This window comes from Panicum hallii, chromosome 5 (assembly GCF_002211085.1).
Source record: "Panicum hallii strain FIL2 chromosome 5, PHallii_v3.1, whole genome shotgun sequence".
Classification (NCBI taxonomy): domain Eukaryota; kingdom Viridiplantae; phylum Streptophyta; class Magnoliopsida; order Poales; family Poaceae; genus Panicum; species Panicum hallii.
The window spans coordinates 57,861,393-57,887,682 of record NC_038046.1 but is presented as its reverse complement, the minus strand read 5'-3'; the positions used below and the strand labels follow the sequence as shown (position 1 = coordinate 57,887,682).

The 26,290-nt window shown below is 46.5% G+C and overlaps 3 protein-coding genes across 3 annotated transcripts; 2 read left to right on the top strand and 1 right to left on the bottom strand.

Moving 5' to 3' along the window:
* The first annotated feature begins 285 nt into the window (after positions 1 to 285).
* Positions 286 to 7,565, top strand: LOC112894626. Its single transcript, XM_025962392.1, has 11 exons — positions 286 to 402; positions 2,223 to 2,327; positions 2,734 to 2,861; positions 3,011 to 3,191; positions 3,300 to 3,400; positions 3,772 to 3,855; positions 3,965 to 4,013; positions 4,095 to 4,186; positions 5,238 to 5,355; positions 5,517 to 5,593; positions 5,681 to 7,565. Exons 2-11 carry the CDS (start codon positions 2,235 to 2,237, stop codon positions 7,347 to 7,349), a joined length of 2,592 nt encoding a protein of 863 aa, XP_025818177.1. The 5' UTR covers positions 286 to 402; positions 2,223 to 2,234; the 3' UTR covers positions 7,350 to 7,565.
* Positions 7,566 to 10,150: 2,585 nt separating this feature from the next.
* On the top strand, positions 10,151 to 14,018 carry LOC112895773 (polyadenylate-binding protein-interacting protein 9-like). Its single transcript, XM_025963762.1, has 10 exons — positions 10,151 to 10,755; positions 11,626 to 11,739; positions 11,831 to 11,875; positions 12,161 to 12,233; positions 12,326 to 12,438; positions 12,537 to 12,596; positions 12,757 to 12,804; positions 12,922 to 12,990; positions 13,497 to 13,558; positions 13,656 to 14,018. Exons 1-10 carry the CDS (start codon positions 10,483 to 10,485, stop codon positions 13,711 to 13,713), a joined length of 915 nt encoding a protein of 304 aa, XP_025819547.1. The 5' UTR covers positions 10,151 to 10,482; the 3' UTR covers positions 13,714 to 14,018.
* A 3,927-nt stretch (positions 14,019 to 17,945) lies between these two features.
* LOC112895514 (dol-P-Man:Man(6)GlcNAc(2)-PP-Dol alpha-1,2-mannosyltransferase) lies at positions 17,946 to 22,930 on the bottom strand. Its single transcript, XM_025963466.1, has 10 exons — positions 22,553 to 22,930; positions 21,244 to 21,331; positions 20,970 to 21,129; positions 20,630 to 20,850; positions 20,259 to 20,554; positions 19,413 to 19,524; positions 19,191 to 19,329; positions 18,725 to 18,921; positions 18,551 to 18,640; positions 17,946 to 18,467 (listed from the first exon to the last, which is right to left on the bottom strand). Exons 1-10 carry the CDS (start codon positions 22,834 to 22,836, stop codon positions 18,327 to 18,329), a joined length of 1,728 nt encoding a protein of 575 aa, XP_025819251.1. The 5' UTR covers positions 22,837 to 22,930; the 3' UTR covers positions 17,946 to 18,326.
* Between the last annotated feature and the right edge of the window lie 3,360 nt (positions 22,931 to 26,290).

Here is a 26,290-nt window from a genome sequence, read left to right as displayed (position 1 = left end):
CCGCACCGGCACGCCGGAGGCGGTTCCACCCGGAGTCACCGCGCGCTTGACCCCACGCAAACCCAGGCCCACGTGTCGGCGTGAGGACGGGGGTGGGGCCGCGTATCTTGCCGGGTGTGGGTCCGCGGGCGAGTCGTGGTGCCAATTATTAAAGACCATCGCTTCTCTTTGGACTCCAGGAAAATTGAAGACTCGTTTGGCCCCCGAGAGAAAAAACAAAAAGGGGGGCAGGACGCGAAAGCTCTTCTTCAGTTTTTAGGCGACGGCTGCGAAGGGGGGCGCGGCGGAGGGGAGCGAGAGAAGGGGGAGGAGGGAGAGAGTCTCTGGAGGGAGACGACGGGGGGAGCTCGAAACCCTAATCCCGAGGCGGCCCGCGACTCCGATCGCCTCCGCTCCCCCGACGTGAGTTCCCCCACCCGCTCCAATCTCCGATCGCAAACCCCCGTTCGCCTCGCTCTAGGGCTTTCCGATGCTGGCAATGTGGGGTTCTGGGGGGCATTCGGCCGCGATTCCTCGGTGTTTTGGTGCGTTTTAGCCGCGGGCGTGCTGCTCTCCAGCATTGCCCGGTGGTGGATTGCTCTAGGGCTTTGCTGGGGCGGGGGTTTTGGTGAAAATTTATGGGGCATTCCCCGCCCCCCCCCCCCCCCCGGTTCGTTTGGGCGTGCTTTGATGGTGAAAGCGGCGGTTGCCCGCGATCATTCCCGGGGTTTGGTTGCGGTGAAATGTGGGATGTTTTTGGCGGCGATTTTTGCTAACTTTGTTGATTATGGGGGCTAGTACGGGGGTCGGTTTTGGGTTGCACAATACTGCGTATTTAGACGCGCCTGGAGTTAATCCGCTATTGTTTTGATTTGCCAGCAATTTGATGCATCGCAGAAAAAAAAGCATTCCTCGATTCTATGGGGTTTTGGTATTTTGGAGTGGGGTTTTAGTGGGAAATGGTCAGGAGTTCGCTGTGTTCTTCCTCTTTATTATAGGCTTTGACTTGGAGTATCGAAGACTAATTGATTTATCAAGTACGAGATTAGTTTGTTTTTGACATTAAACTTGCATTATGATCGATCAGGATAAGAGAGCATTAGATTTTAAGCTCCATCTTAGGTTTACTTTTGCTGCATGCCCCCCTCGAAGTCGAGGATTTGCATGTGGACCCCTAAATTGTTAGGAAGAGATCAGCATGCTGCAGTTTATGTCAGTGCAGCTTGCAAAGTTCTGGAACTTAATGAGCTGCAGAGGAGATACCGATAGAGGGAAAGTACTGCATACAGCGCGTTCGCTCTATGATATGTACCCATGTGCATGATGATGATGTGCCTGGTGCATCTTTCCTTCAGGCTTCTCGAGTTCAGGAAATGAAATCAGGAAAGTGCGCTGCCATTAATAGCCCAATCAACAAATATTCTAGATGATGTGTAGTGGGAGTCCTGTTTTGTACGCCGTACAAATTCTTTCTTTAATTTGTTGATGAAAAGTTGTGTAGAGATAGATTTTTTCTTATCATGACAATGATTACATCAAGTCTAGACAAACTGATGTGCTGGTTCTAACAGTGCAATAACTTTGACTTTCACCATTCCAGACTAAATATTTTTCCTTCGAACAAAACATTTCATGCGTTGTTCAAGCAAGCAATAGGTGAATAACTGCAATCATTTGCCTAACTGATGATAACAAGCTGTTCATAACTAGTATGGCGCCTGGGCTTTCGCTTATGGAATGTGCCAATTTGTATACAAAACTTACTCATAGGATATTTTGACACCATTATGGAGGGAAAAGGAGCACTTCTTGGTGGAACTGAAAGTTAAAGCCATACAGAACTCATGCCTGGCTTTAATAATTAGTCCACATAAAAGCTGTGTTATCATATTCTTTGTTTAAATTTCAATACTTTAAATCATACTTTTTCTAGGGGATACTACATGGTTATTCACCAAATTTACACTTGAGATTCTTGTGATTTGATATTTTGTCTTAAACGCTGACCTTTAAAGTATATTTGAATATAAGCTTATGCTGGCTTAAAATGTGTTTTCCTGTACCTTAAAGAAAGCCGATTATGCCTTAACAATGAAGTGGTTGATGCATTGAGTGTGTCCTACATCATTTGGCAACATTGCTGTGATGCCATTATTTAGATTAATAATGTTCTGAAAATGTACATTTTTATATCTTATTATTCTGGTAAGATAACTCTTCTTCTTTTTTCTTGCTTCTTTAAGGGTGGAGTCACCATGAGCGCCACTGCTAATGACAAATGTCCACTTTGCATGGAGATGATGGATTTGACAGATAAACAGCTGAAGCCTTGTAAATGTGGATATGAGGTGAATATCCATGGCTCGAGTACCATTTTGATATGGAAACAATTTCTCAGTTTTAGTTTTTTTCTACTGGCCTTCATTCTTTATATTTGGATGTTTCTAATACCTTCTGATTGCTAGGACTCTTCTCAGCAATCATAAAACCATCATACTCATGTTTAGTAAACAGTACTGATGCAGTATGTTTCAGGATTCAATAATAATAGTCTAAACACCAGCTGTACTTTTATCTGTAGATCCTATTTTAGATAACATGACCCGTTGACTGAAGTGAATTAAATGCTTGTTGCATTTCTACCTTTATGACTCAAATGATTGTTTGGTAAAATATGCACAGCTCGAATGATGTCTTTTTTGTGAGCTTTATGTGTTAACTTGGCATGTTTATGATATATCATTTTCTTGGTAGATATGTCTGTGGTGTTGGCATCGTATAATGAATATGGACCAGAAGGATGAATCTGGCGGGAGGTGCCCTGGATGCCGTTCTGTCTATAACAAGGATAGGATCCTGGGGACAAGCTCCAGGAACCAAATGCATGTGCTTTATCTCTAAAATTCTGTGTTATTCATCACCTTATGACCATCTTTCAATATCAAAATTCTAATTGATCAAACTTCTTATTTTAAAATAAAATAGTAATTGATTTACTTTAATTTTCTCTTCGTTCTTTCCCCAATGCCAGTTTAAAGGAACTTTGCGCTGATAAGGCAAACTATCAAAAAGAACAAACCAAGTCTCATAAGCAAACATCTGCAAAAGATCAGTTGGGGCAGTCAGAACCAAAAGATCCAAATAATGTCCGTGTGATTCAGCGGAAGCTTGTTTATATTGTTGGTATGCCGAATGAGTTCGCCAGCGAGAAGGTAAATGCTTTGCACTGGGAGTGTGAACACTACGATCATGATTCTTCCCTCCCTGTAATATCTTTCGATGAATATGAGATAAATGCTAACCGTATGCTATTCATGCAGTTGCTGAGACAGAAGAATTTCCTTGGACAGTATGGGAAAATAGAAAACATTATCATTGGTAATATTGGAGCTAACCAACAGATTCCTGACTCTGGCCGTGTGTAAGTCATTTGAATATAGAAAGTTCAGATCAGTAATATGATCGCTATTATATAGACATCATTCTTCATATCTTTGCAGCTAAGACCTACAAACCAGAATTGCACATTTTGGAAAATGTGCCTTGCTCGTTCCAAATTTGCTTGCATGCCCTTCCACTTTCTAGTGACATGGACAATCCACCTTTTATTGTGACATTGGATATGATTTTGCAGCAGGGATTACAGTTCTGATTTTACCTAATTATATTGTTGGTTCCTACTGGATCCATTTTCTATTGAACAGTGGTTACTCTTATCAAATTTAATTATTTGTTTTACGTTTGAGGTCAGATGCTTATTTATTGTGTAATTCTTTGCTCGCATCCCTTTAGATATGTTACGTATGCTAGAGAAGAGGAGGCTGTCCGATGCATACAGGCGGTTAATGGCTACATCTTGGATGGAAAACCTTTAAAGTAAGTTGGCTCTAAATATACTACAGTTTGACTTAAGCAAAACACCATCCATCTTGTTATTTGTCTTATTGTAACGCTATGGCTGACTCTCTATATGCTGATCATATAGAGCAACTTTTGGTGTCACAAGATATTGCCATATATGGCTAAGCAATAGGGTATGTATTATATATTTAGTTCCCTGCAATCATCTGTGTATTTCTTTTCTGATAATTATAATTGGCTGTGCCTTGGCTCAGGTTTGCTATAAGACAAACTGTTCATATGTGCATCATAAAGCCTCAGCAGAAGATATTTGTACCAAAGATGATGTTTCTGTGGTGTGTGCAAGGTACATTTTTGGATATCACAATTTTGACATGTGCTAGTCAATGTAAATCACCGTCTATGGGGAATAAGCAGAGAACAATTTTGACAACCCCTGGCCACCGGCGATCTCTCGCTGAGATGTGAGCAACCAATAGAGGAAATCGATAGAGAGATAGAGCAGAGGAAGAATTGTTCTTCCGGTTCTGCAAGACTTTGCTTTGGTTTAAATGTAATAGTTTGGTTCAACAATACAAGCGCTTATCTTTTGTCACCGGACGCTACTGTCACACAGGGCCCACTCACTCCAAGTCTCCAACCACTCACTACCCTTATATCACACGGTCACACCTTTGCCGATTACGCCACCGTGAGCTTGATTATGATGCTTATGGCGTGTGTTGCAACCAAGCAATTATTAATTACTAGAAGAGCATGGGTTGTGTTTGGGTAGGCGGGCGGGTGGGGCTTAACATAGCAATTAATGGCAGGACAGCGTAGGGCCCTTGGATTCAACAATTGCGGACTTAGATTGTTGCAACACATTCGATGAATATGTCAACCTTGTTGTTGGACCCGTATTTGTTGCTGATTAGTAGAGAATATTCGGTATAAATAAATGGGAACTGCTTAGTAGTGAATACTCAGTATAAATAAATCAGAACAACCGGCATTTATTTGCCGGGCATCTGAAGATTCTAATATCTTAAAGATGTGCCTTTTTTGTTTCTTAATCTGTATAATAGGGCACCTGCACCTGTGCCATGAAACTTTTATGTTTCATAAGGATACGTACAAGCAGCAGCATTAAAAGTAAGGTGAATGTCCCACATGTGTGGTTCTGGCCCTAGCTCAACTAAAGCAAAACAGAGAAAGGGCCATGTAGCATGATTAGTTGAACCTTGCAGTCCAAACTCATATCTATATTCAATGTTGCCATGCTCCATTTGGATTGTTAGATGCAAGATTACATAGATGGGATTGCCAGGCACCTAAAGGGCACATGATATAGTTATTTATAGGAACAACCCACATATATTTTTTTTACATCTCTGTTGTTTCTTTCTGGAGATTAGGCTGCAACATTTGATGGGAATGGATACCAAGGGTCCCCAACATCGCTCAGGACGTACTTTACCTCCTCCAGGTGACTGCAGTTCAAAAACTACTACTTGTAGTGGAATCTCCAAAGATGTAAGAATCTAATTTAGTTTGAACTAATTATTAAAATTTATCTTGTTATTTTTTTATATGACATTATGGTTTTGCTGCAAAGGGGGTAAATGGATGTGTTTTTTATAGTTTGCATGTATTACTTACCCATCGTTGTACTAACCAAGTCCTTTTATGCAAAGATTTGCATCAATGCTGAAGGATTACTACCCAATGGTGCTAACAAGAATGCTAGTTTACTACCAGCCACCACTCCACGGTAAATGCTGTTGTTGCTAGGGCCAGATCCTGATGTATGTGTATGAACCTTCAGTCCTTCACTGATGGCCACTCTTCTTTGTTGCAGGGACTCAAGCCTTTCTTCTGGCAGTCCATCTATTGCAAATGCGGTTCTTCATCGAAGAGATGACCATGAGAGCATACGCAGTAATCATCAAAATTTGTCTGACCCCAAATCTCAAAAATATATACCACCTGGAGGGCGTAACCGTTCAAGTACGACATCAGTACAGCATATGCAGCATTCATGTAGACCTATTGAGAGCACTTCATTGGAGAGCCTATCGAATATGAGTTTAGTTCCACAAGGATCAAAGGTGCACCTTAATGAGCAGGTGGACTCCAATAGTGATAAATCCGAAGCATCTTCACAGTTAGGAAATGACACTTCAAATTCCAATCAAACGACCTCAGCAGAAAATGGAACATCTGACACTTCGCAGCAAAAACCACAGTATTCTAATGTAGTTTCACAAGGACAAGTTGTATCAAGTCGGCGTTTTACTATACTTGGCAGGCCTAAAGCAACAGGACAAATCGGTGATGGCACTTCATGTTCTACAAAACTTGCTTTGGTAAAAGATGATCACAGCGATTGCATTACCATTTCTAGAAGTCATTTAATTTCCCAGAGCCTAGAACAACCTTCACAGCAGGCTTCAGCTACTGTTAAATCTCATGCTGGAGCAGAGAAAAAGAATGGATTCCCAGATATCATTGAAAAGCTGGTCCCAGGAAATCATAAGCAGCTTTTAGAGAGCACGGCATCACACCGATCAACTGTAGTGCAGAGCATGAGTAGCAGACCTGTGCCCAGCAATCTTTCTACATCTGATCCCAAATCTCAAGCTACAGCTGGGTCCAATGATCTTTCAGATTTGAAGCGCAAGTTGACATCACAAAATCAATTGCAGCTGGTAAATCAACAAGGTGCACCTGTTTCTAATACTGTTATAGCAAGAGCAAGTCTCTGCCATAGCACTCTTAATAATCAGGTAAATTTGACTGAGGGTAAACGACAAGATTCAGCACAAGGAGGGCATGAAAGCTTCTACAACAGGGAAATGGTTCGATCAGGTGATATAGTTCCATCTCATGGTTCAGATTGCACTATGTTATCAAGACCAACCAGTGCAGTATCATCCACTGATGTAGCAGCACCAGATACGAAAGAAAGAAAGAGACAGGCTTGCCCTCCTGGATTTGAGAAGCCTCGTCACTCTTCTGATTCAGGCAAATTTGTATATGTGAGCTCCCCTGCTTGCTCTGGACTATGCCCCGCATCTGATGCCCTGGTAAAGGATTCTTGTGGTATTACAGATCAACAAGACCTCCCTAGCTGGGCTACAGATTGCCTGAAAGATGATGGAGATGTCTCAAAAAATCTAAACGTGAGCACCTCTTCACGACTCGGTTCAACTGATACAAACCAGAGACACGGACAGTTTCAAGGTACCTTCTTCTCTGGTTGGTTGAATCACCCTCGCTTGTCACCTTATCCTCCACGTCATAAGCTTGAGTATCGGGATGGATCCACCGGTAGCTACATGTCCACTGGGGGATATGATGCATTTTGCCAGGGGACAAAATCAGGCATGGGAGGTGGTATGGCGAGCACATTGCTCCAACAGCCAACAATGTCAAGCCCTCGTGATAGCTGCACTAATGGAAACACAGATTCTGGAATGAACGGCACAAAGATCAACATCTCTTACCCTATGTACACCCTGTTCTAGCACCAGCGCGAGGGGTCCTCTCTCCAGAACCTAACAACAGTCATGTACAAGTGATATGCATACCTTCTAACCTAGGTGGCGAGATGGTGGATGATGACGACGGGAACGCTTCGTGTTTGTGCTAAAGCTTGTAAAGATCAAACATGGAGCTTCATGTGTAAAGATTGTGCTGGATGATCCTTCTGTGAACATTTGGTAAATACCTGTTGTCCAGTTGTAGTATTGCCAAGGTGTGATGTGCTCGCGCATTGTGTGTTGGCACTGTGTTTTGTTTGGTGCCGAGTTCCTTGCCTTTCTATTTCTGATTCCCCCCTTTCAGCGCAGCATGCTCAATGTTGGGATGGAATCTATTCGCCCATGAGCCAAGAATGTGAGCCGTTGCTTTCACGACCGCAAGAATCCCCCCGAAGGAGGGACGGTCACTGCTGCAAACTCCTTGGCTAGAAAGTAAAGTGACGCTTGCCTTTTAGATTCTTTTGGTTGGTCAACCTGGCCAGGGCTCCTTTTTAGCAGTCAGTTGCTTGCACAGAGAGCAGGCAAACAGTCGGGCGACTGTATAGCTGTTCTTCCATTGGAGACTGGAGTGAACGGCCCCTGAAAAGGAGGCACTGTGGAATAATCATCTCCACTAGCAGTCTGTAGCTATTTCCCATAAACAAAGGCATCAACAGTTCAACACTGTCTGCTGTTGCGGTGCCGTTCATTGTCAGCATGACACCAACAGTTCTCCAAGAAGAACATCGCGTCACTAGTATTACCTCTCCAAAGAATCAAAGAAAAGGTCAATTTGCTACGTATAACCTTTGCAACGGAAATCAAATCACGGTACGAGTCCATTATGCTGAAAAACAGAAAATATCATGCTTTTGTTCGGCATCTCAGTCCTGCATCCAAGTCAGATGTGCCATAACGCAACACAGAGTACAGCAGGACAAGTTTGACATGGGCATGGACCAACCCCGTGCGCTTCGTGGTGCACATCAAGTCCAACATGTTTTCTTTTTCCGAAAACAAGAAAACAATGACAAGGCAAGGTTTTCGATAGTGATGCAAAGGAAATCCATGAACATAGTACAAACTCTAGGTTATGCTATGCATCCTCCTCCTCCCAACTTGCACTTGTTAGCTCCGAAGGCGGAAGCATGCAGGATGCCCAACTCTCCATGCAATTTTGGTCTTTTGTAACGCAAGCCAGCAGGATTGGAGGATCCATACTCAAAGTTGTTGCCTCCTTCCAAAGTCTCCAATATTCATCTTCTTCTCACCGGCCAAAGTCGTCTCAGTTCACGCGCGATGGACAGATCTTGGGTCAAAAGGAGACAAGACAAGGAAGCCTCTGCACACCCGTGCAATGACCAACTCGACCAAGTTCCTGTCTGTCGCGGTTAAATCTGGCGCAATTCGCGGAGAAAATTCAGCACAAACCAAAACGAATTGGTCTTTTTTTTAAATGTATCCCAATTGGTCTTTCTTTACTTCCAAAATCTCCTCCAATTGGTGAACGAAACAGCTCTCCCTAATCAGGCACCTCATCAATACAACACCAAAGTAACCCACCCCCCCCCCCCCCCCCCCCCCCCGGCCGGGCTTTCGACAACGCGAGGAGACGCGCATTCCTCCGCGACGCCGGATTCGCGGTCGAATTGCTGATAAGAAAAAAGAAGTCACCTGAGGATGGGAGAAAGTGACCAGGAATCGGTCCGATTCCGTCCAAGACGGGGCATCGGTTTTGACGGTTCTGAATTTCTGGTTCCAGCAGGCAGCAGCTTAGCCGCCCGTGCTCTTGTCCCCTCCCTGGTTTCGCTGCATAAACTAGTGGTCCAGTGCAAATGCTACCCCGAGTCTCCAACCCAGCTTTCAGTTTAACAAACTTCATCAAAGGAGAGTGGCATGGCCATCTTTCTATTCATCTGATCTTGTTTAACACCATCTTATTAATCGAAGGGAGAGAGTTATGCGCACAGAGGTATCTGATGATCATGATATTGTCACAAAACAGATGTATCATTTGGGGTTGGGGGAGTTGCTGTTTTCATAAAGATTACTATGCTATTATGAGAGACTCACACACTTGTATTTTGTTACACTTTGATTATATGTCGGTGGAATTCTGAATGTGATTCCTTCCTAAATATTACAGTGGTCAGCATTATAGGGATGATGATTCAGTTGAAGAGGACCATGACTCAATCCACCATGACTGCTTCAAATTTCTTTATTCTTGGTCCTCAAACTTTATTGAGTAGTCGAATAGAGCTTATTTTAAGGCCTTAAAGTTGGCGCCTAACTTTTCATAGTATAGTTAAATAAATCGTCTTGGTATCCTGGATGGTAGCCCATGTCGATTTTTCTCAAAAAATAAAAATATGGTGGTTCATGCGTAAACTTCAGATAATCAGATTAGGCCGATCAGATTTGGGCATTAATTTTCTTATACGTATCTATTTATTTATTTATTTTGCTTATCCCGTTCATGGTTGTCTATGCGTACGCATCAGCAGATTGGACCTGCATCTAACTTTTCATGCATCATTGCAAAAATGCTTTGATGAACTGGTGTCAGAAATTAAAAAAAATCCCTTTTGATAACTCTAAGCTCACCGTTGCAAACCTGCATTCCGTGAATATGAACCTATACAAGTTCAAATAAACTTTAGAAAGGAGTCGTTTGAAAAAGAAACAATAGAAAGAAACCATCCAGTCGTGCCCTCGACTCGTATCTTGTCAGTGCCCGTGCTGCTGCACACGTGCTTCACGCCCCGGCTCGGGCTCATAGACCGCGCCTACCCATCCCCCCTCGCCGCTCTCCCTTCCTTCCCCTGTTTCCGTTTCGCTTCCTCCTCCGAGTTCTCGCCTACATTTCCCACTTTCCCACCCCGAAAATGGCCAAAACCTTGTGAAACGGAGCACTAGTAAAAACCCACCCGAGGCTCGCACATCCATCCCATCGACGCCATTGGCATCACAGCACCGCCAGCCCCGCCACCCTCAGCTCCGGTGTGCAGAGGCGCTGAATGGCCTTGCGCCTGTAGATTCTGGTCCCTGTACACCGACCAATCCGGCCGAGGTTTGACCAAGATCGGCACGCGGCCGCGTGCGTCGGGCTCGATCCGCCTCGTCTCCTAGGAATAGGATGGCGGCGGTGGCGGACGGATCGGCTTCTGCGGCGGCGGCCAAGGAGGTGGAGTACCAGGCGGGCGTGCAGAAGCTGGTGGACCTGCTGTCCAAGCTCAACCCGGCCGCCAAGGAGTTCGTCCCCTCCTCGGCCGCCTCGGCGTCGCCGCCCAAGAAGGCGCTGTCGGCGGACGCGCCGGTGTTCGACTACCGCTCGATCGGAGCCGGGAATGGGGGCGCCAAGGACTCCGCCACCGACGCTTCTTTTTACATTGGGAGCCCACAGCGCAGGGTATAATTCTCAACGCTCCTTTTGTTCTTGATTCTTCATCAGACGCTGGGGCGCTTGGATCGGCGCTGTGGTTGCGCGTACGATTCGATCGCTTTTATCGTAAGTTGTTTGGTAACGATTTGGAGTTTCCTTTCTTATCTTCGTGTTGGATTGCGTTATCGGTTGGTGGTTCCCGTAGTGCGGTGGTTGGCGTTCTTTGGTAAAAGGTTTGTCCTCCTCTTTCGATGTAAAGGTTTGATCTTCACGGGACGCCACTCCATAAGCGCCACTGGTGATGTACTATCGTGTAATTCTGTTCTTCAAGTTGATCTGGTTTTATGTGCGATTGCTTGCACGGCTATGGTGCTTTTAACTGGTTGTTGTTTCATTTGATTTGGTTAATATTGTGGTTGCTTCAAGTCTTACCTATTCTTTTCCTTTGTTGAAAATCACTAGTTTTTACTATTTTCTCTATTTCCGGCCATACTAGCAATAGTAGGTAGGTAAGGCATTTCGAAGGAACAAATATTTGTAAACTATAGCGCCATAACATTTCTCCATACTAATTGTTATGGAGTAGCTCATTGATCCATTCACTGTCCGGCAATTATCAATGTAGGAAATCTTAAGTTTGAAAGCTCAATTCAATACCTATACTGAACTTTTAGACAAAATTATATGGACCAAACTTCATTTCAAATCTTTGATCATTGCTGTATTCAGTTTTTCAATTTTGTGATACTTTCCCAAGATTGCTTCTTTATTTGTTTTATTTCATAGCCCCATAGGACTTGCTAGATGATCAGCTGTTTGTAAGAGCAAATATTGGACTCTGTGATCCCATTGAGAAGTATGATGTAAGTTGTAAGGAGTGTTTTTTGTAATTTTCAGAGGTGGAATGGATACCTCAACCAAGGAAGGAGGAGGGCAAATGATCGGGTGAGGCGTACAGAAAGAGAGGACAGCATTAGGCGAACTGTTTATGTCTCTGAACTTGACCATACGGTGAGTAATTGATGGTTACCTGAGCATGCATTGCTATATATTATATATTCTCGGGTTTTTGTAAGATCTAATGATGTTGACCATCTTGTAGGTGACGGAGGAGAGACTTGCTGAAATCTTTGCTACCTGCGGGCAAGTAAGTTATTTCATCTGAAAATATTGATTTGTACTGCCGTACTGGTACTTGTGTACTGCAGATATTAAATTCCACTGATTTATTGTTTGTCCTGATCAACAAAAGTTATCAAGTAGAGTCTATTAAGTGATCATATTTACTGTTTGTGTTTTTTCACTTCTAAATGTACCCCTTCGAAAAAAAATACTTTTTTTAAAAAAATGCTGCCATAAACGTTCACAACTGAAAATTTATCAGCTGCAGATTTCCAAATACGTGATAGCTAACTCACTTTCTCTCTCTTAGGTTGTTGATTGCAGAATTTGTGGTGATCCCCACTCAGTTCTTAGGTTTGCATTTATTGAGTTCTCTGATGAGGGTATTATTTATTGACCTAGTACTCTAACGTTTTTTCTTTCTGTAATAAATCTTTCTTTATGAATTTTGAGTTACATTGTCTGTACTCTGTAGAGGGCGCACGAACTGCACTTAACCTTGGAGGGACAATTTTTGGTTTCTACCCTGTTAGAGTCTTGCCTTCAAAGACAGCTATCTTACCTGTTAATCCAAAGTTTCTTCCCAGAGTGAGCAGTCTTGCACTTGTTTCATGTCCTGATACCATTAAGTATTATACTATTCCACAATATGCTAATACTGGTGTTGTGTCTGTATTGTTCCATAGACGGAAGATGAGAAGGAAATGGTTATGCGAACTGTCTATTGTACAAACATAGATAAAATGGTACCCATCTCCTTCTACTCCATGAAGTTTATTGTCTTTCACTTATTTGTCTTTTCATTAATACTTCATATTTTGGGATCCTGGATCTAGTAGGCAAGTTCTGAAGGTAATTCTATCAAATTAGATGCTTGGTGACATCATTTGCCTCTTTGTCATGTAGGTTACTCAATTAGATGTAAAGAATTTCTTTGAAGGACTTTGTGGTGAGGTGAGCATTGGAGTCTGCAGTTTTCCGATCCCACCATCAAACATACTATTTATTAAGAGAAAAACTGCTTGATATATTGCTATATGCTTTACCTGCTAAAATATGCTTTCTTTGCAGGTCTCTCGGTTGAGACTTCTAGGGGATAATGTACATTCCACAAGGATTGCTTTTGTTGAGTTTGTTCACGTAAGAACAAAATGTTTTTGTTATATGCTTTACTTCTGTTAGTTAGCTCCTATTTTTATATTTTATAGCAAGTGATGTTTGCTGGCTAAATCCTCCTGCACAAAGAACTAGTTTAGATTGTCTATTTTGCATCTCCTTAAAATTGCTTCCTTCCTAATATTTGTAATGTCACAATACTGTACCAATCATGTCAGTATGTCACTAGTAAGCTCTTGCTATCCCATCTGTTCTGTTAAAGTTAGTATGCTGCATATTGTGCAGGAGCTGTTTGATAAGATCCAACCTCTGCATGTTTCATAATCTCTTAATAGCACATGCATGACTGAGTAGTGACATTAAGAACTTCGTTCAAACAACTGTGGTGCTTCTTGCTTTCTCGTTACTTGTGTATTGATCTGCAACATGATCTTGCCCATACAGTCATATGTTATATTTCTTCCTTTCATATAGCGTATCCATTTCAGATGGACGTTTTGATTGTAAGTATTGAACTCTGTGAATCACAGGCTGAGTGTGCCATCATGGCTCTGAATTGCAGTGGGATGATTTTGGGAACTCTGCCTGTCAGGCATGACCCTCCTTCTATTCCTGTTCATTTTGTATTTAAGATTGAAAAATCTTAATATTTAGATTTGTTAATGCTGATGGCATTGTGGGATGTTCAGGGTGAGCCCTTCGAAGACTCCAGTGAAGCCACGTGTAAATCGAGTGGGATCTGACTGACTCTGCGTAAGCCGAACTGGATTGTTCACGGGAAGGGATCACCATAAGCTTAAGGCTTCCGCGATCCAGTGCGTCAGGATGCATTGGCTTACATTCTTACAAACATTCTCGTTGTACCCTTTTGCAAACCTATGGGAAGGGAACTGGTTAAATCAGACCCTTTTTTTAGCTTGCATTTGGTTCTCGTGTTTCATTCGTCCTGATGGAACTGTCATTGGGCAACCAGCCATCACAGTAATTTCTGTTCCTGCTGTTAAACTAATTGGCATTTAACGTCTTACCTATGAACTATCACTGTTGTTTCATTACTCTGTTTTCAAGCATCTATTATTTCATTCGCACAAACTTATACAGCAAGGAAACCAACACTTTATTGGAATATAAGTTAGAAAGGTCGTTGCATTTGAGAATCAAGCCCATACACCTACTGATGCAGATTGGCAAATACAGTTATAAAAATAGTGGGATTTCTGAAGAAACGATACGTTTGAGAGACCAAACAGAGAATCAATCAGTAAGAGGATACAGGCCGTAGAAGGCCAAATTTGTCCAAAGAATTAGGCCATGGGCTAAGTGAATGATCATCAGTAGCTACAACAAACGAAGTGTTGGGATTCAGCACGTCCCCAAGCAGAGCAAGAAGCAGCAGCAGCACAAGCTGTGCTGTGCAATATCGTCTTCCGCCGCAAAACCACGCGCAATGCGCCGCCGGACACCGGCGGCGCGCCTGCTTCTTCGCCGTGGCCGTTGATCCTCTCGTCCCCATCGCCCATCGGCAAGGCAAGCGAATCACATCGGTGACCGCTCGGAGGCCCTCGGCCGGCTGAAGGAATGACGAATGCGGGCGGTGATGGGCTCGTCGTGCCGACGCCGTGCGCGGAGGCGGCACGCGAACGGGAGGGGAGCACGCGCGGAACGACCGGGACACGGCGGTGCTCCGGCGAGACAGCGGCACCTAGGCCGTCTGCAGACGAAATGACGACCCCAGGGGCCTACCAACCGTCGGATCAAGATTGTACGGCCGAGATTGGCACCGAAATTACATAAGGAGACCCATTGTTCTTCTTCCTCGCTCGACTGCCGAACGTCCCCCCTCTGCGTCCCTCGATGTCGCCTGACTGCTGAGTGAACCTCCTGCGAGCCGTGGCACCGGCGGCGGAAGGCAGACCCAGACGCTTGTTCCGATGATCTGTCCTTGCGCACCGCCCTACCGCGGAACAGGCTTCTCATCCTGCTGCCCGTTGTGAGGCAGCGGGCTCAGCAGCGCAGAGAACGGCGGCCGCCAGAACACGTCGTGGGGGCACGAGAGCCATCAAGCCTGGGCGCCGCGCGTGTCGTCGAAGGTGGCCAGCAGGTGCTCGATGAAAGCCGGAAAGGCTACCGGCGGGCTGGACTGTTTTTCTTCCACACAAGGCTCGCCTGTTTCTTCGCCGTCGCCGTTGTTCTCTCGTCTCCCGGCGCTGAAACGTGCGCTTCTCGGCGTTCAGGTACAGGCCCCATCTATCGGCAACGTGAGGAAATCTCTCACACCGGCCAACGGCATCTGGGGCTGACCAGAGCTTGCAGCGACGAAAATAAAGGCGCGCGTCTCGGGACCACTCGGGGCGGTGAGCACTGAGCAGCGGCCGAGGAGGGCCTTCGCCGCGCCGGTTCCGTTCATAGTGAGGCGATACTAGAGCCTCAGGAGGCCACCAGGAAGAGGAAGGTGAGCCGAGCGCGCGACGAACGGCCGGGACGCGGCTGCCGTCCGGCGAGCCAACGTCCCAGGGGTGGACGGTAAATGAAATACCGTCCACCCCCAGGGCCCCTACCAACCGTCAGATCGGACATTTGCGGTTGAGATTAGCGACGAGAGTAGATGAGGAGACTCCGTTCTTCCTCGCTCGCCTCCCGTGCTCCCGTCCCACCCTTTCCGGCCACAGGATCGACCTCCCCCGATGACGCGCTGAGCGGCCTTCTTGCGAGCCACGACACCGGCGTCGGGAGGCGGGCCCGTGCGATCTTCCCGGATTCCGATGACGTATCGTTGCGGAACTGCCTGCTCGTCGCGAGGGAGCAGGCTCAACCTCAACAGCACGGAAAACGGCGGCCACCAGAGCACGGCGGAAAACGCTGTCCTTGGCCGGGGCCATGCGGATGCGTCCCATCGCGCGCAGGAGGCAGGACCGGTCACCGGAGGACGGCGTCGTGCCAGGAGCGCGGCAGCCTCGGCGCGCCGGCGTCCACGGCGGCGGCGCTCGCGAGGTCCACCAGCTGCGACCCGCGGTTGGCCGATTGCTGGCCGACTGATGAACGAAGCTTCCGGGAACCGGCGCAGGTGATCGATCGAGCTTACCCACGCCCGGCGGCGAGCATGTGTACGGCCTTCTGAAGCTATGAGCATGCGTACTTGGTGACCCGGCCATGAACCCATCTGGGCCTTGGCCCTTTGCTAGATATTCCTTAGTCCTCATGGTTTGTATACGAGAAAAGCTAAAATTGATGTGTATTCGAGTCGTAGAAGCCGCCGGTAATGAGCGATATGCTCGTATCGGTGATGTTATTGTTGCTGTAATCAAAGACGCTGGGAAACTGATGTGTGTCAAATAGACAGACCCATCACATTTGGATGCATTGTCTGGATGATCAGTCAAGCAGTGGATCGAAATACTTCTATTGGACGCAATGCACTTACATCCTTCTATCGAAACACGAACTTCCATTCGAAATACATTTGTTAATGAATGGTGGTTACACATGCCAAGGTAAGAAGTCTCCTAGTATTCCATATGATCGGGGCCACACCATCTATGATCTATGTCATTGGTTGAGTCAATCGTCCCAAACCACACCGTCCACGTCGCCGCCTCCGGTGATCTCGCTCGGGGCCACCGCCTTCTTCCCGCACTGGTGCTTCCGGCACTGGCACTGCGTGCTCACCGCGCTCGCGAGCCGCTCCAGCGCCGTGCTCCCGCCTCCCTCCTCCTCCGCCCGCTCCCCGTCCTTAGCCGCCACGGCGCCGCCTCCCCTCCCGCTGCTGCTGCTGCTCCGCCAGAGCTTCTTCATCCGCACCCGCACCTCGCACCGCGCCTCCTCGTGCCCTTCCGCGTCGCAGAACGAGCACCGGCCCGCGGCGGCGCAGGCCGCCTTCGCCACGCGCCGCGCCTCGCGCACGCTCTCGGCGCGCTCCAGGCTCAGGGCCAGCGCCACCGCGTCCTCCAGCGTCTCCAGCTGCTGCGGCACCACCCAGTCCTGGAACTCGGCGCGGAGGCCGTCGACGAAGGCGGCCTTCAGAAGTGCGTCGTCGGGGATGCCGGCGCCGACGTCCGAGCACCGCCGGAGGGTCCCCTGCATGCGGAGGTGGTACCGGTTGACGGTCTCGCCGGGCCCCTGCCTCAGCGACGTGAGCTCGGCGCGCGCGCGGTCGGCGGCGTCCGGCCGACGGAAGAAGCCGAGGAAGGCGGCGCGGACGGCGTGCCACGGCGGGGGCGGCGAGGCCTCGTCGCCCGAGGTCGTGAGGTCGTACCACAGCGCGGCGTCGTCGTCGAGCGACGCCGTGAAGATGCGGGCGGCGGCCGCCGGTGTCACGGCCGGGAAGATGTTGGCGCGGCAGACGCGGTCGAAGCGCGCGAGATGGGCGTCGGGGCACTCGCCGGGGTCGCCGCGGAAGACGGGTAGAGGCGCGACCGCGAAGTAGGAGCCCGGGGCGTCGTCCGGGTAGGGGAGAGACGGTTGCTGCGAGACTGAAACCGCGGAGGACGAACGGGCGAGTTCTTGGCTTGTTGCATCGATGGAGGTGGGAGTTGGTGAGCAGCGGCGATGGGGGCGGAGGCGGACGCCGCGTCGCCGGCGACGGACAGGCGTCCCGTGGCCGGACATGGAGAAGTCGGCGGAGGCGCGGCCCATGGCTGCCGCCTGTGTGCGCGCGTTGCGCGATCGGAGGAATAAGCAAAGGGAAGTTGCCAACTTTGTCTCCGAAATGGTACGCGGGACGGGAGATGGTACAAACACACTGTGATCTTTTCTTTTTTTTCGAGGGAAAATACCCTGTGATCACTTGTATAATGGAATGATTCACTGTATAGTTTGTCACACCACCGGAAGGGCCTGTCATTCGTTCCGCAACTGCCATTACCAAGGGCAGTTGCTGGTGTTGATCACGCATGGATCGTAACACAACTGCTCGATAGTCTCCAATCAAAATTGACCGCGCGTAACCAAATTTCAAATCCAGAAAATTTAAAAGATCTTAGTAGTCCAAGGTGCTCAAATTGAATAAACTCTGGTAACGTGTAATGATTTTGGGATGTCATGAACCAATCACTAACTAGTTCATTAGTCTGTCATTGGCTAAGGTTCCACACAATACAAACGAGTCCCTAGTCGGCTACAGAGCATTTCACAGGCGACATAATGCAGGGATAGGCTCTCCTCGAGCACTAAAAGACACATCCTCACACAGAGTAGGGACTAATTCAGCTGCACAAGCCCGATCCAGCACGTGACACTGGCAAAACCATTTGGATCAAAAACATCAACGGTAGCCAAAATTTGCTAATCAGAAGTTTGATAAAGGAAATCGCATGGTTTAGCTCTCATCGAACTTAGATTCCTCCAGATTAGACATCTTTTCACTAGTGTTGGTCAGTACGCAACCTCCTCAGCAACTTGTATAGGCCGAAAACATTGTTTCGTTGCCATCGGTATGGTACAAAGAACGACCGGTACAATGCAGGGGAAAGCTCTCTATCTAGGAATGGTAGTGCCGCCAATGCCTGGAGTTCAGAAACAGTTGTCAGGCAGTGGAAATAAAACTTTGCTTAATGAATTGATAAGGAGATTGTGAGTGTGAATGTACCTCCCATGTTGTCAAGTCATTTCCACGTGAGGGATAAGGCCTCCTTAGATCAAGCTCCACTAGCAAGGTACATGCTCCGATGTCTTTAAGCTGCATCCAAAATCAAACAGATTGCACTCAGTGCGCTATTAGAAGAAAATTGCCTTGTGAAACTTCAGAGAGAAAGGAAAATACATATTGCTCCTCAGAGGCCTTATTCTTGTTGTTGAAGTATGCCGGAGCAGCGGTGGTGCCACCCAGGGTCTCATTGAAGGGAAATGGAAGCAGCCCACGGAAGCCATCATCTATCCACCTAACTTCACTGATATAGGAGGGTATGAAGAACGATGATGGATAGCGATGCCACTCACTCCCAACACAGAGAATAGACCCTGCAAACAAACAGGCACAGTAATTTAGCTAAAACAATTCCTCTAAGAATCTCACATTTTGAGCATAGGATGCTATCCGTTAAGTCAGCTTTGCCTCTTCCTTTGTATCAGTACCTTTACAAGAAGCAAAATAGAAGCTGCGACACACAATACCCTCTCTGGTATGTCTAGCGTCATAGGCGCCTAATGCATTATACTAAAGGATACTAAGCAAGCACAAAATGAAAAAATAAATCATATTGAAAGGTGTATAGATGGTGGAATCTTACCAGGCCCAGAATCTTCATGATATTCTAAATGCTGATAGATCTGCAGGGGAGCACCATATCCATTCAACATAGAAAATGTTCGGCTGTGGGAGGCACACAAAATAAAACCAAGGATCAAAGGCCGCAGACCCTTGGCTATCTGTCACAAGCATCATGAAACAACTTACAATTACCAGTTAATAAAGAAGAAAGTGTAAATATCAGTAAACTTTCCAAGCTAACCTTTTCAAAGATAGACTGATCAGATGAATATTTGTCATGGAAAAAATCAGGAAAGCTGTCAATAACAGCTGCAGCTGCAACACATATCAATGTATATATTGGATAGAGAAACCTGCACAAACAGATCGGAGAAGGCCAGTTAGTTTCAATACGTTTAGTTTCGTCTGCATATTAGCATTTAAAATACTGGGAGATTATAAAGAAGGATTCTCTAGTAGCTAGTTGTTTCATTCTTTTCATACCCAACACTACAAATTTAATACACCAAAATAATGGTGAACATATACAAAAAACCTGGCTGTTGCACTTAACATTTGTTAGTAGCAATAACTAGACAGATTGATTGCAATTTAGAAGGCATACAAGGCTGATTTGGCTGAGTGTACAATAAAAAAAATTTGGATTCAATCAAATTTAAGTGGATTTCAAGACTATCCTATGAAAAATTTTGTGAATTCATTTTAAATGTGAAAAAATTCCAACAGCAATACAAGCTAAACACATCAGCAACTTAGAAGATGCAGGTTAAAACAAAATTCGGGGCAATATATTTTGACTTTAAAGTCTAATCTAATCTCAGAAAAATTGAACTGGTCACTGCAGCGAAACAATGGAGTCTAAGGGAGAACAGAGAGAATATGTCAAATAGATGCAAGTACTCCAGCTAGATAAAATCAAAGCAGGTTATATGCTAGGTTCAAAGGCAAACAGAATTAGCATTTCTAGCCTCTGAACAATCTTCATGCAGAGGTAAATTGTTCCAAAGAAAAAAAAACTTATTTTATATTATATGCATGTCCAAGTCTTCAACTGATCATAAGCCTGAATTGCAAAACTCATGCTTACCTTTCTTCTTTGTGTGCCTGCAAAGACATGAAAGCCAACCAGATATAAACAGGAGAGACAACTATCAGTAGATCTGGAGCATATTTCTTTCTTGCAAATGGTACAACCCCCAAGAATAGAAGAGCAAGGATGAAGGCAAAATTGAAATTATTGAATCCATTTCTGAAGTAGAATGAAGGGCCCTCGGTTCCATACAAGTGACTTTCACCACCACCAAGAACATTATATTTCAGAAGATTGAACACCGAGAATGTCAATCGACCATAGCAGTGATAATCAGCAAGAAATGAAAGAACCTAGCAACACTTGTCATGGTTAGATCAAACTTGTACATAGTGTACAATAGTGAAATTATGAGGGGTTTTACTTACAAGAAGGCTCACTGAAGTCAGGAATCCAGATAAAAATACCCTTCCAAAAGGTCCTCTAATTAATGAGTAAACAGTAACAGGAAGGAATACCAAAATTGAGAAAGGCCAACCAAGGATCACTCCAGCAGCTGCAACTGAGACAGCAGCAGCATATTTCTCAAGAAGGAAGAGTGCGGATGAAAGTGTTACAGCATACATGGAGAATGAACTTGGCAGGAAACCTGGAACAGGGTATAGATATACATATGAGGTAAGCTAGCACTTTAGTTGGAGCAATCAGACATCTGCAATATAATTTCAAAATAAGAATAGAAAATTGAATTCAAGAAGAGAAACATACTGGTACTGGCAAAGAAGCAACCACTGGATAAGCATAGCATTGCAAGAACATAACAAGCGAGTCTTTTTCCATATCTTCTTGAAAGAGCAACCACCAGAACAGTTTCGGTTATAGTTGAAATAAGACCAAGAAAGATTCTCACTGAGTAGAACACACGGATCTTTACAACCACAACAAAAATAGGTGAAATGTCATCAGTAACAGATAGTGGGGTAGTGGATCAACCAGCAAGTATAAGAATGTGAAGAAAACAAAAGAGTAAAAGATTACATACCTTATGCTCACCAAAGATCAATGAGGCAGGGCCAGCTACGAGAGCATGAATGAAAAGGTATAAATACGATCTAAGACCAAAGTCGGAACTGCAATACAAAAATGCAGAAAGTCAAAATAAGTCCTTCCAAATATTAACTTCCTATGCCATGCAGAACACAATACACAAAAATCATTGCAGTCAAACTATATTGTTAGTGTGTCTAGTTTCCATACAAGTGCACATGGAGTATTCCAGGATGCTATGAATGAAACATCAAACTGAAATGCTACTATAGCAATATTGCAAGCTGAAGTGATGTAGAAGTAAAAGTCTAGACCAACACTCAACAAAAGGTAGTTAGGCACAGGATTAAGCATTTAGTCCTATGATGTGGCAAAAAAAAACATAGTTTTTAATTTGAAAAACAGTTTCAGAAAAAGTTACAAAAGACATGAAACTATCTATATGAAACTATCTTATATAGTTGTATCATTCATCCAATCATACTACTGTTAATTAAAAGAAATGTGCCCACTGCCAGAAATGTAACCAAATATCATAAAACATAGTTCCCAGCAGAATTTCCACAGGATGCAAAGCATCACAACTTCAAACAAAAAGTAAATTACAGAATGGAATATCATCATTTTAAATAAAATTTCAATACATAATAGGATGACCAAATTTATGGTGACTAAAATCAAAATTGAAGTCCACAGTTGCACTGACAGTCAGTGCTTTAAAAGATAGCTGCAGGCCGATTAGGTAAGTTGCATCAGGTGCAGCGTAGGACGGCCGAGCCAAGGCAAGCAGATGGCTTATTTTCAATGTAAATAGTTTGCAACCTTATTTCTGAAACAGAATATAAAACAATACTCACAGCATAATGACATTCTTTAAGAATGGTGGAGTTGCAAACTTAGCCAGCCCCAAACTTCACCATCATCACTAGTAAATCTCCCAGTCAGTCAAACACCAGCATTAGAGAATGCCAACACTTCCCACTGCTTCACCAATCCCACAAAATGAAGAATAGTACATTCGTTCCCCTTAATTCCTTAAACATTCAGATCGTTCCACTAATCTACGATAGTACAGCTTAGACTACGACATACTCCAAGCAAAACATTCCTAATGACGCCGTATATCTTCACATCCCCTTTCAAACCAATCAAGGTTACTCGTCATTTGTCATAACCTCCCTCAAAATCCTCTCCAATTAGAACAGGTCAGTACACTACCATCCCCTGCCAATCCGTTCCGGAGCATCAAGCAGCAGGAATGACCGATAGAGGTAGGGTTTAGGGGGTGGGGTCGGAGAGGCTACCTGTACTCCCAGGTCTGGAAGCCGGAGCGGTAGAGGAGGAAGTGGAGGGGCTCCCAGTAGTTGAAGACCTCGTCGCAGTCGTGGATCAGGTTGGAGGACGCGCTCATGTGGCGGAGGAGCCCGAGCGCCAGGAACGGGAGGAACCACTTGATACCCCCGTCCTCGCCGTCCCCGTCGCCGCCGCCGGGGCGACGCCTCCGGTCCTTGGCGTCCTTGGCGTACCCGTCGTCGGTTAGCGGCGACGCCGCCGTGGCCCGGCGCTGGCGCGCCGACGAGAGCGACATGGCCGGAGGCCGAGGCGAGGTGTTGGTCTTCGGCTACAGAGGTCGAGAGGGCACAAGGGCAGCGTGGGTTCCTCGGCGGACTTGAAGCTTCTGGATCTTTGGGATTTTGGGTTCGCTTTGGTCGCGCGAAGTAAAGCACAATTACAGATAGGTCCCGAGTGCTTTTCCTCTTTTCGAAAAGTTCCTCGTGGTTGATGATTCCGCCACTCCGGTGCCCCTTCGTTTTGGTTATCATCGAAAAAAATAGCACCTCCATTTCCCTCTTAATTTTAGAATCAGCAAGAAGCTAGGTTTGCTCGGATCCTTGGATTTTCATACTCTATTGTAGTAGTTGTAATAAAATCTGGAATGTTTGGATCCCTAGTTGGATTTTGAAAGCGGGATTCTAAAATCAAGAATGATTCAAACAAAATATTAACGTAAAAGTTTCAGTTACAGATTATGGATTGTAGCTTTAATCCATGCTGCCAAACAAACTTCGGCATAGGTTATTGGTTTTCGGAGTCTTAGCTTCCAAAATCCACATAATCTATAAAGTTGTTTCTCAAACTTTCTAGCTAAATCTTTCTGGAAAAAAATCCACAGCTACAGCAAATAGAGCATAAGCACTGGTACGTTAGCCTCGGTCTCATATTGAAGGATTTTCACGCACAATAGAATAAAATGGTCATCGCACTTGGTCGTGGTGGGTTTATGGTAGTGATTTAAGCATAGGTGGTTGAGCAACCTATCATGAAAAATTTTATATTTCTACCAAGAAATAAGAATTTAAAACAACTACAGCAGAGATTGATCCCATTTGAACTGATACACCAAAAACTATAATTTTATTATTTGGCCAAGAAGCAAACAAACACTGCCGTTGCCGGTCCCAAGCCCGCGATGAGAAAATGTGGAGGGTTGTGTTAGGTTTGGCGAACCAGCGTAAAAATCAGCCACTCTAATGGAAATGAAACCCATAAGAAATTCGCTGGGGCGTAACCCTCTTAGCGACGCGCTACATCGGAACCCGAGTGTGGTGTTAAATGAGCAAGGGCCGGGTCGTCGCAGCCTCTGTGGCGCGCTACATCTGCGCCCGTGTCAGACCCGGGGCCACGGGGCTGTGTACATTAAGGAGTCCGTATTGGACTAGGGGATAGGACATGTCCTGTACCTCATTTATGTTGTATTCTACTCGCATGTGGAGTAGAACTAGTCGATACAGAAGGAAACTACTCGAGTTGTACTTGAGTACGATTCCTAAGCTTGTATCAGGCTAGGATTCATGTAACCCTGCCCCCCCGGATATATAAGGGCGGGCAGGGACCCCTCTCAAAGGGGAGGATCACCAGATCAACACCAAGGCAATACTAACCATCATACAGGACGTAGGGCATTACGCATATTGCGGCCTGAACCTGTCTAAATCTTGTGTTGTCTGCACCTTCGAGTTCCTGATCTCGGCGCATCCCAACCCAAAAACCTACCACCTTGGGGATACCCCTCGGTGGGCAGCTGGATAAAACCCGACAGCTGGCGCGCTAGGTAGGGGGGCGCATCAGAGATCCGCTGGAGAACTCGATGGCAATTTTCAAGTTCCCCAGTCCCGTGCTCCCTGAGGGCACGACCTTTGTTTTTAGCTCGTGGGTCTGCGTTGCCAACGGCGCAGGCGGTTTCCGTCGGCACGTCGCCGATGACATCTTGAAGCCAAAAATACTTGCCGCAAGGCTCGACGACTTTGTCGATAATCTCGACGAGTTGCCGTTTTCTGACTCTGCCAGGGAAACCGAGGCAGCGTCTGTCTCTACTGTTCCTCTTTCCACGTTGGAAAAGGACTTGGACTCTTTGCTCCAGGCTGGAGGCTCCGAGGCCACCGCATGTCGGGAGGCCGAGGATCACCTGGCCGCTTGCGGGCTGATGATCACCACCACCTCCGAAGGACGAATTGTTCATTGGGGGGGATGAACTTGTCCGACCCACTCGGACATGAAGACCGATTGGTAGCCCATCTGGAGCCTTTGCCTTTTCAGGAGGGCAGGGCGTTGGCTGCCATATCCGAGGGCTCGACTGAGCTAGTCGAAGCCCCTTCCGAAGAACTCGCAGCTCGCCAAGTCCTGATGACGGAAGAAGGGGACGACGACGCCCTCATCCCCATTGGCGCACTTGACGGCATATCGGAAGATGAAGACACCGCAGAAGCCGAGAACGAGAACGACGCCGAGCGCGACGCGCGACGTGCAAGGAACAGAGCTCGTGCAGTTCGCAGAAGGCGCGCCAACGAGCGCATACGTTCTGCACATCGCGAACTCGACGCCGAATTCGCCGCGGCAGATGAACGTGGTTTCAGGACTCCTGTGGCCAACATTGCTCGGGTAACAGCACTACTCGAGCGAAGCAACGACCCCAACGTCCGGCAAGCACTCATCTACGCCCAACGGGCGTGGGTCCAGTTGGACCAGCAGGCTCCGGCATCGCTCGTCAGGGACGAACACGTCGGAGACAGCCGAAGCCAGGCCCCAAGTCGAACAACGGGTCATCGCCCGAGATCCCAACGCAGCAACAACAATGAAGGCGTGGGTGGAAGCCAGATCACCGGTGGGAGGCGACAGCCACCTCCGGCAAACAACCCGAGGCAGCCCAATCCTCCACGCCACCAACCTGATCTTCGTCAGAAGATCAATGAGGGGCGCGATGCCCGGTCAGTCCTCGACTCGAGGCGACGGGAGCGCGAGGTAGTCGAGCGAGACGATGCTGACTGCAGCGATCGTTTCCCCGCGTTCACTGCGCGATTCAACAACTACAAGTACCCGGAGGGTTTCAAGCCAATTGGCATTACCAAGTATGACGGCAAGCAGGCCCCCCAACAATGGCTCCGCTGTTATTCCACTGCTGTTGAGGTGGCTGGCGGCTCCAACACTACCAAAGTTGTCTACTTTCCGATGGCTTTGGAGCCAGCACCGTTGACTTGGCTGGAAAGCCTCCCCAACGATTCCATCGACTCCTGGGAAGGGCTTAAGAAGGTTTTCATCGACAACTTCCAGGGGGCGATAACTCGAGCAGGCACACGGCATGACGTTGCTCAGTGCAAGCAGGAGCGTAATGAACTCCTCCGATCCTACACCCGTCGTTTCTTTGATGTACGGGCAACCATCGCCAACATCTCGGATGAGGACATCATCGACTGTTTCTACAACGGCCTCACAGACCCAGGTATATATCGTGATTTTGGGCGTAACAGGCCGAAAACAGTTGCAGGGTTACGCGACATGATGCACGACTGGTCCGAACAAGAAGAAAAGATGCGCGAGAGGTTCCCAAGACGCACCGACCTCAACCAGAAGCGCAACAACGACAACCGGGCTGGCAAAGGCCAGCAGGACTTTTCGGGTTCATCCCGGAAACGCAAGCCAGACGACCTCGTCGCGGCTGTGGAACGTCCTTCGCGTGGCAAGAAGTCGACCACGCAGGAGCAGTT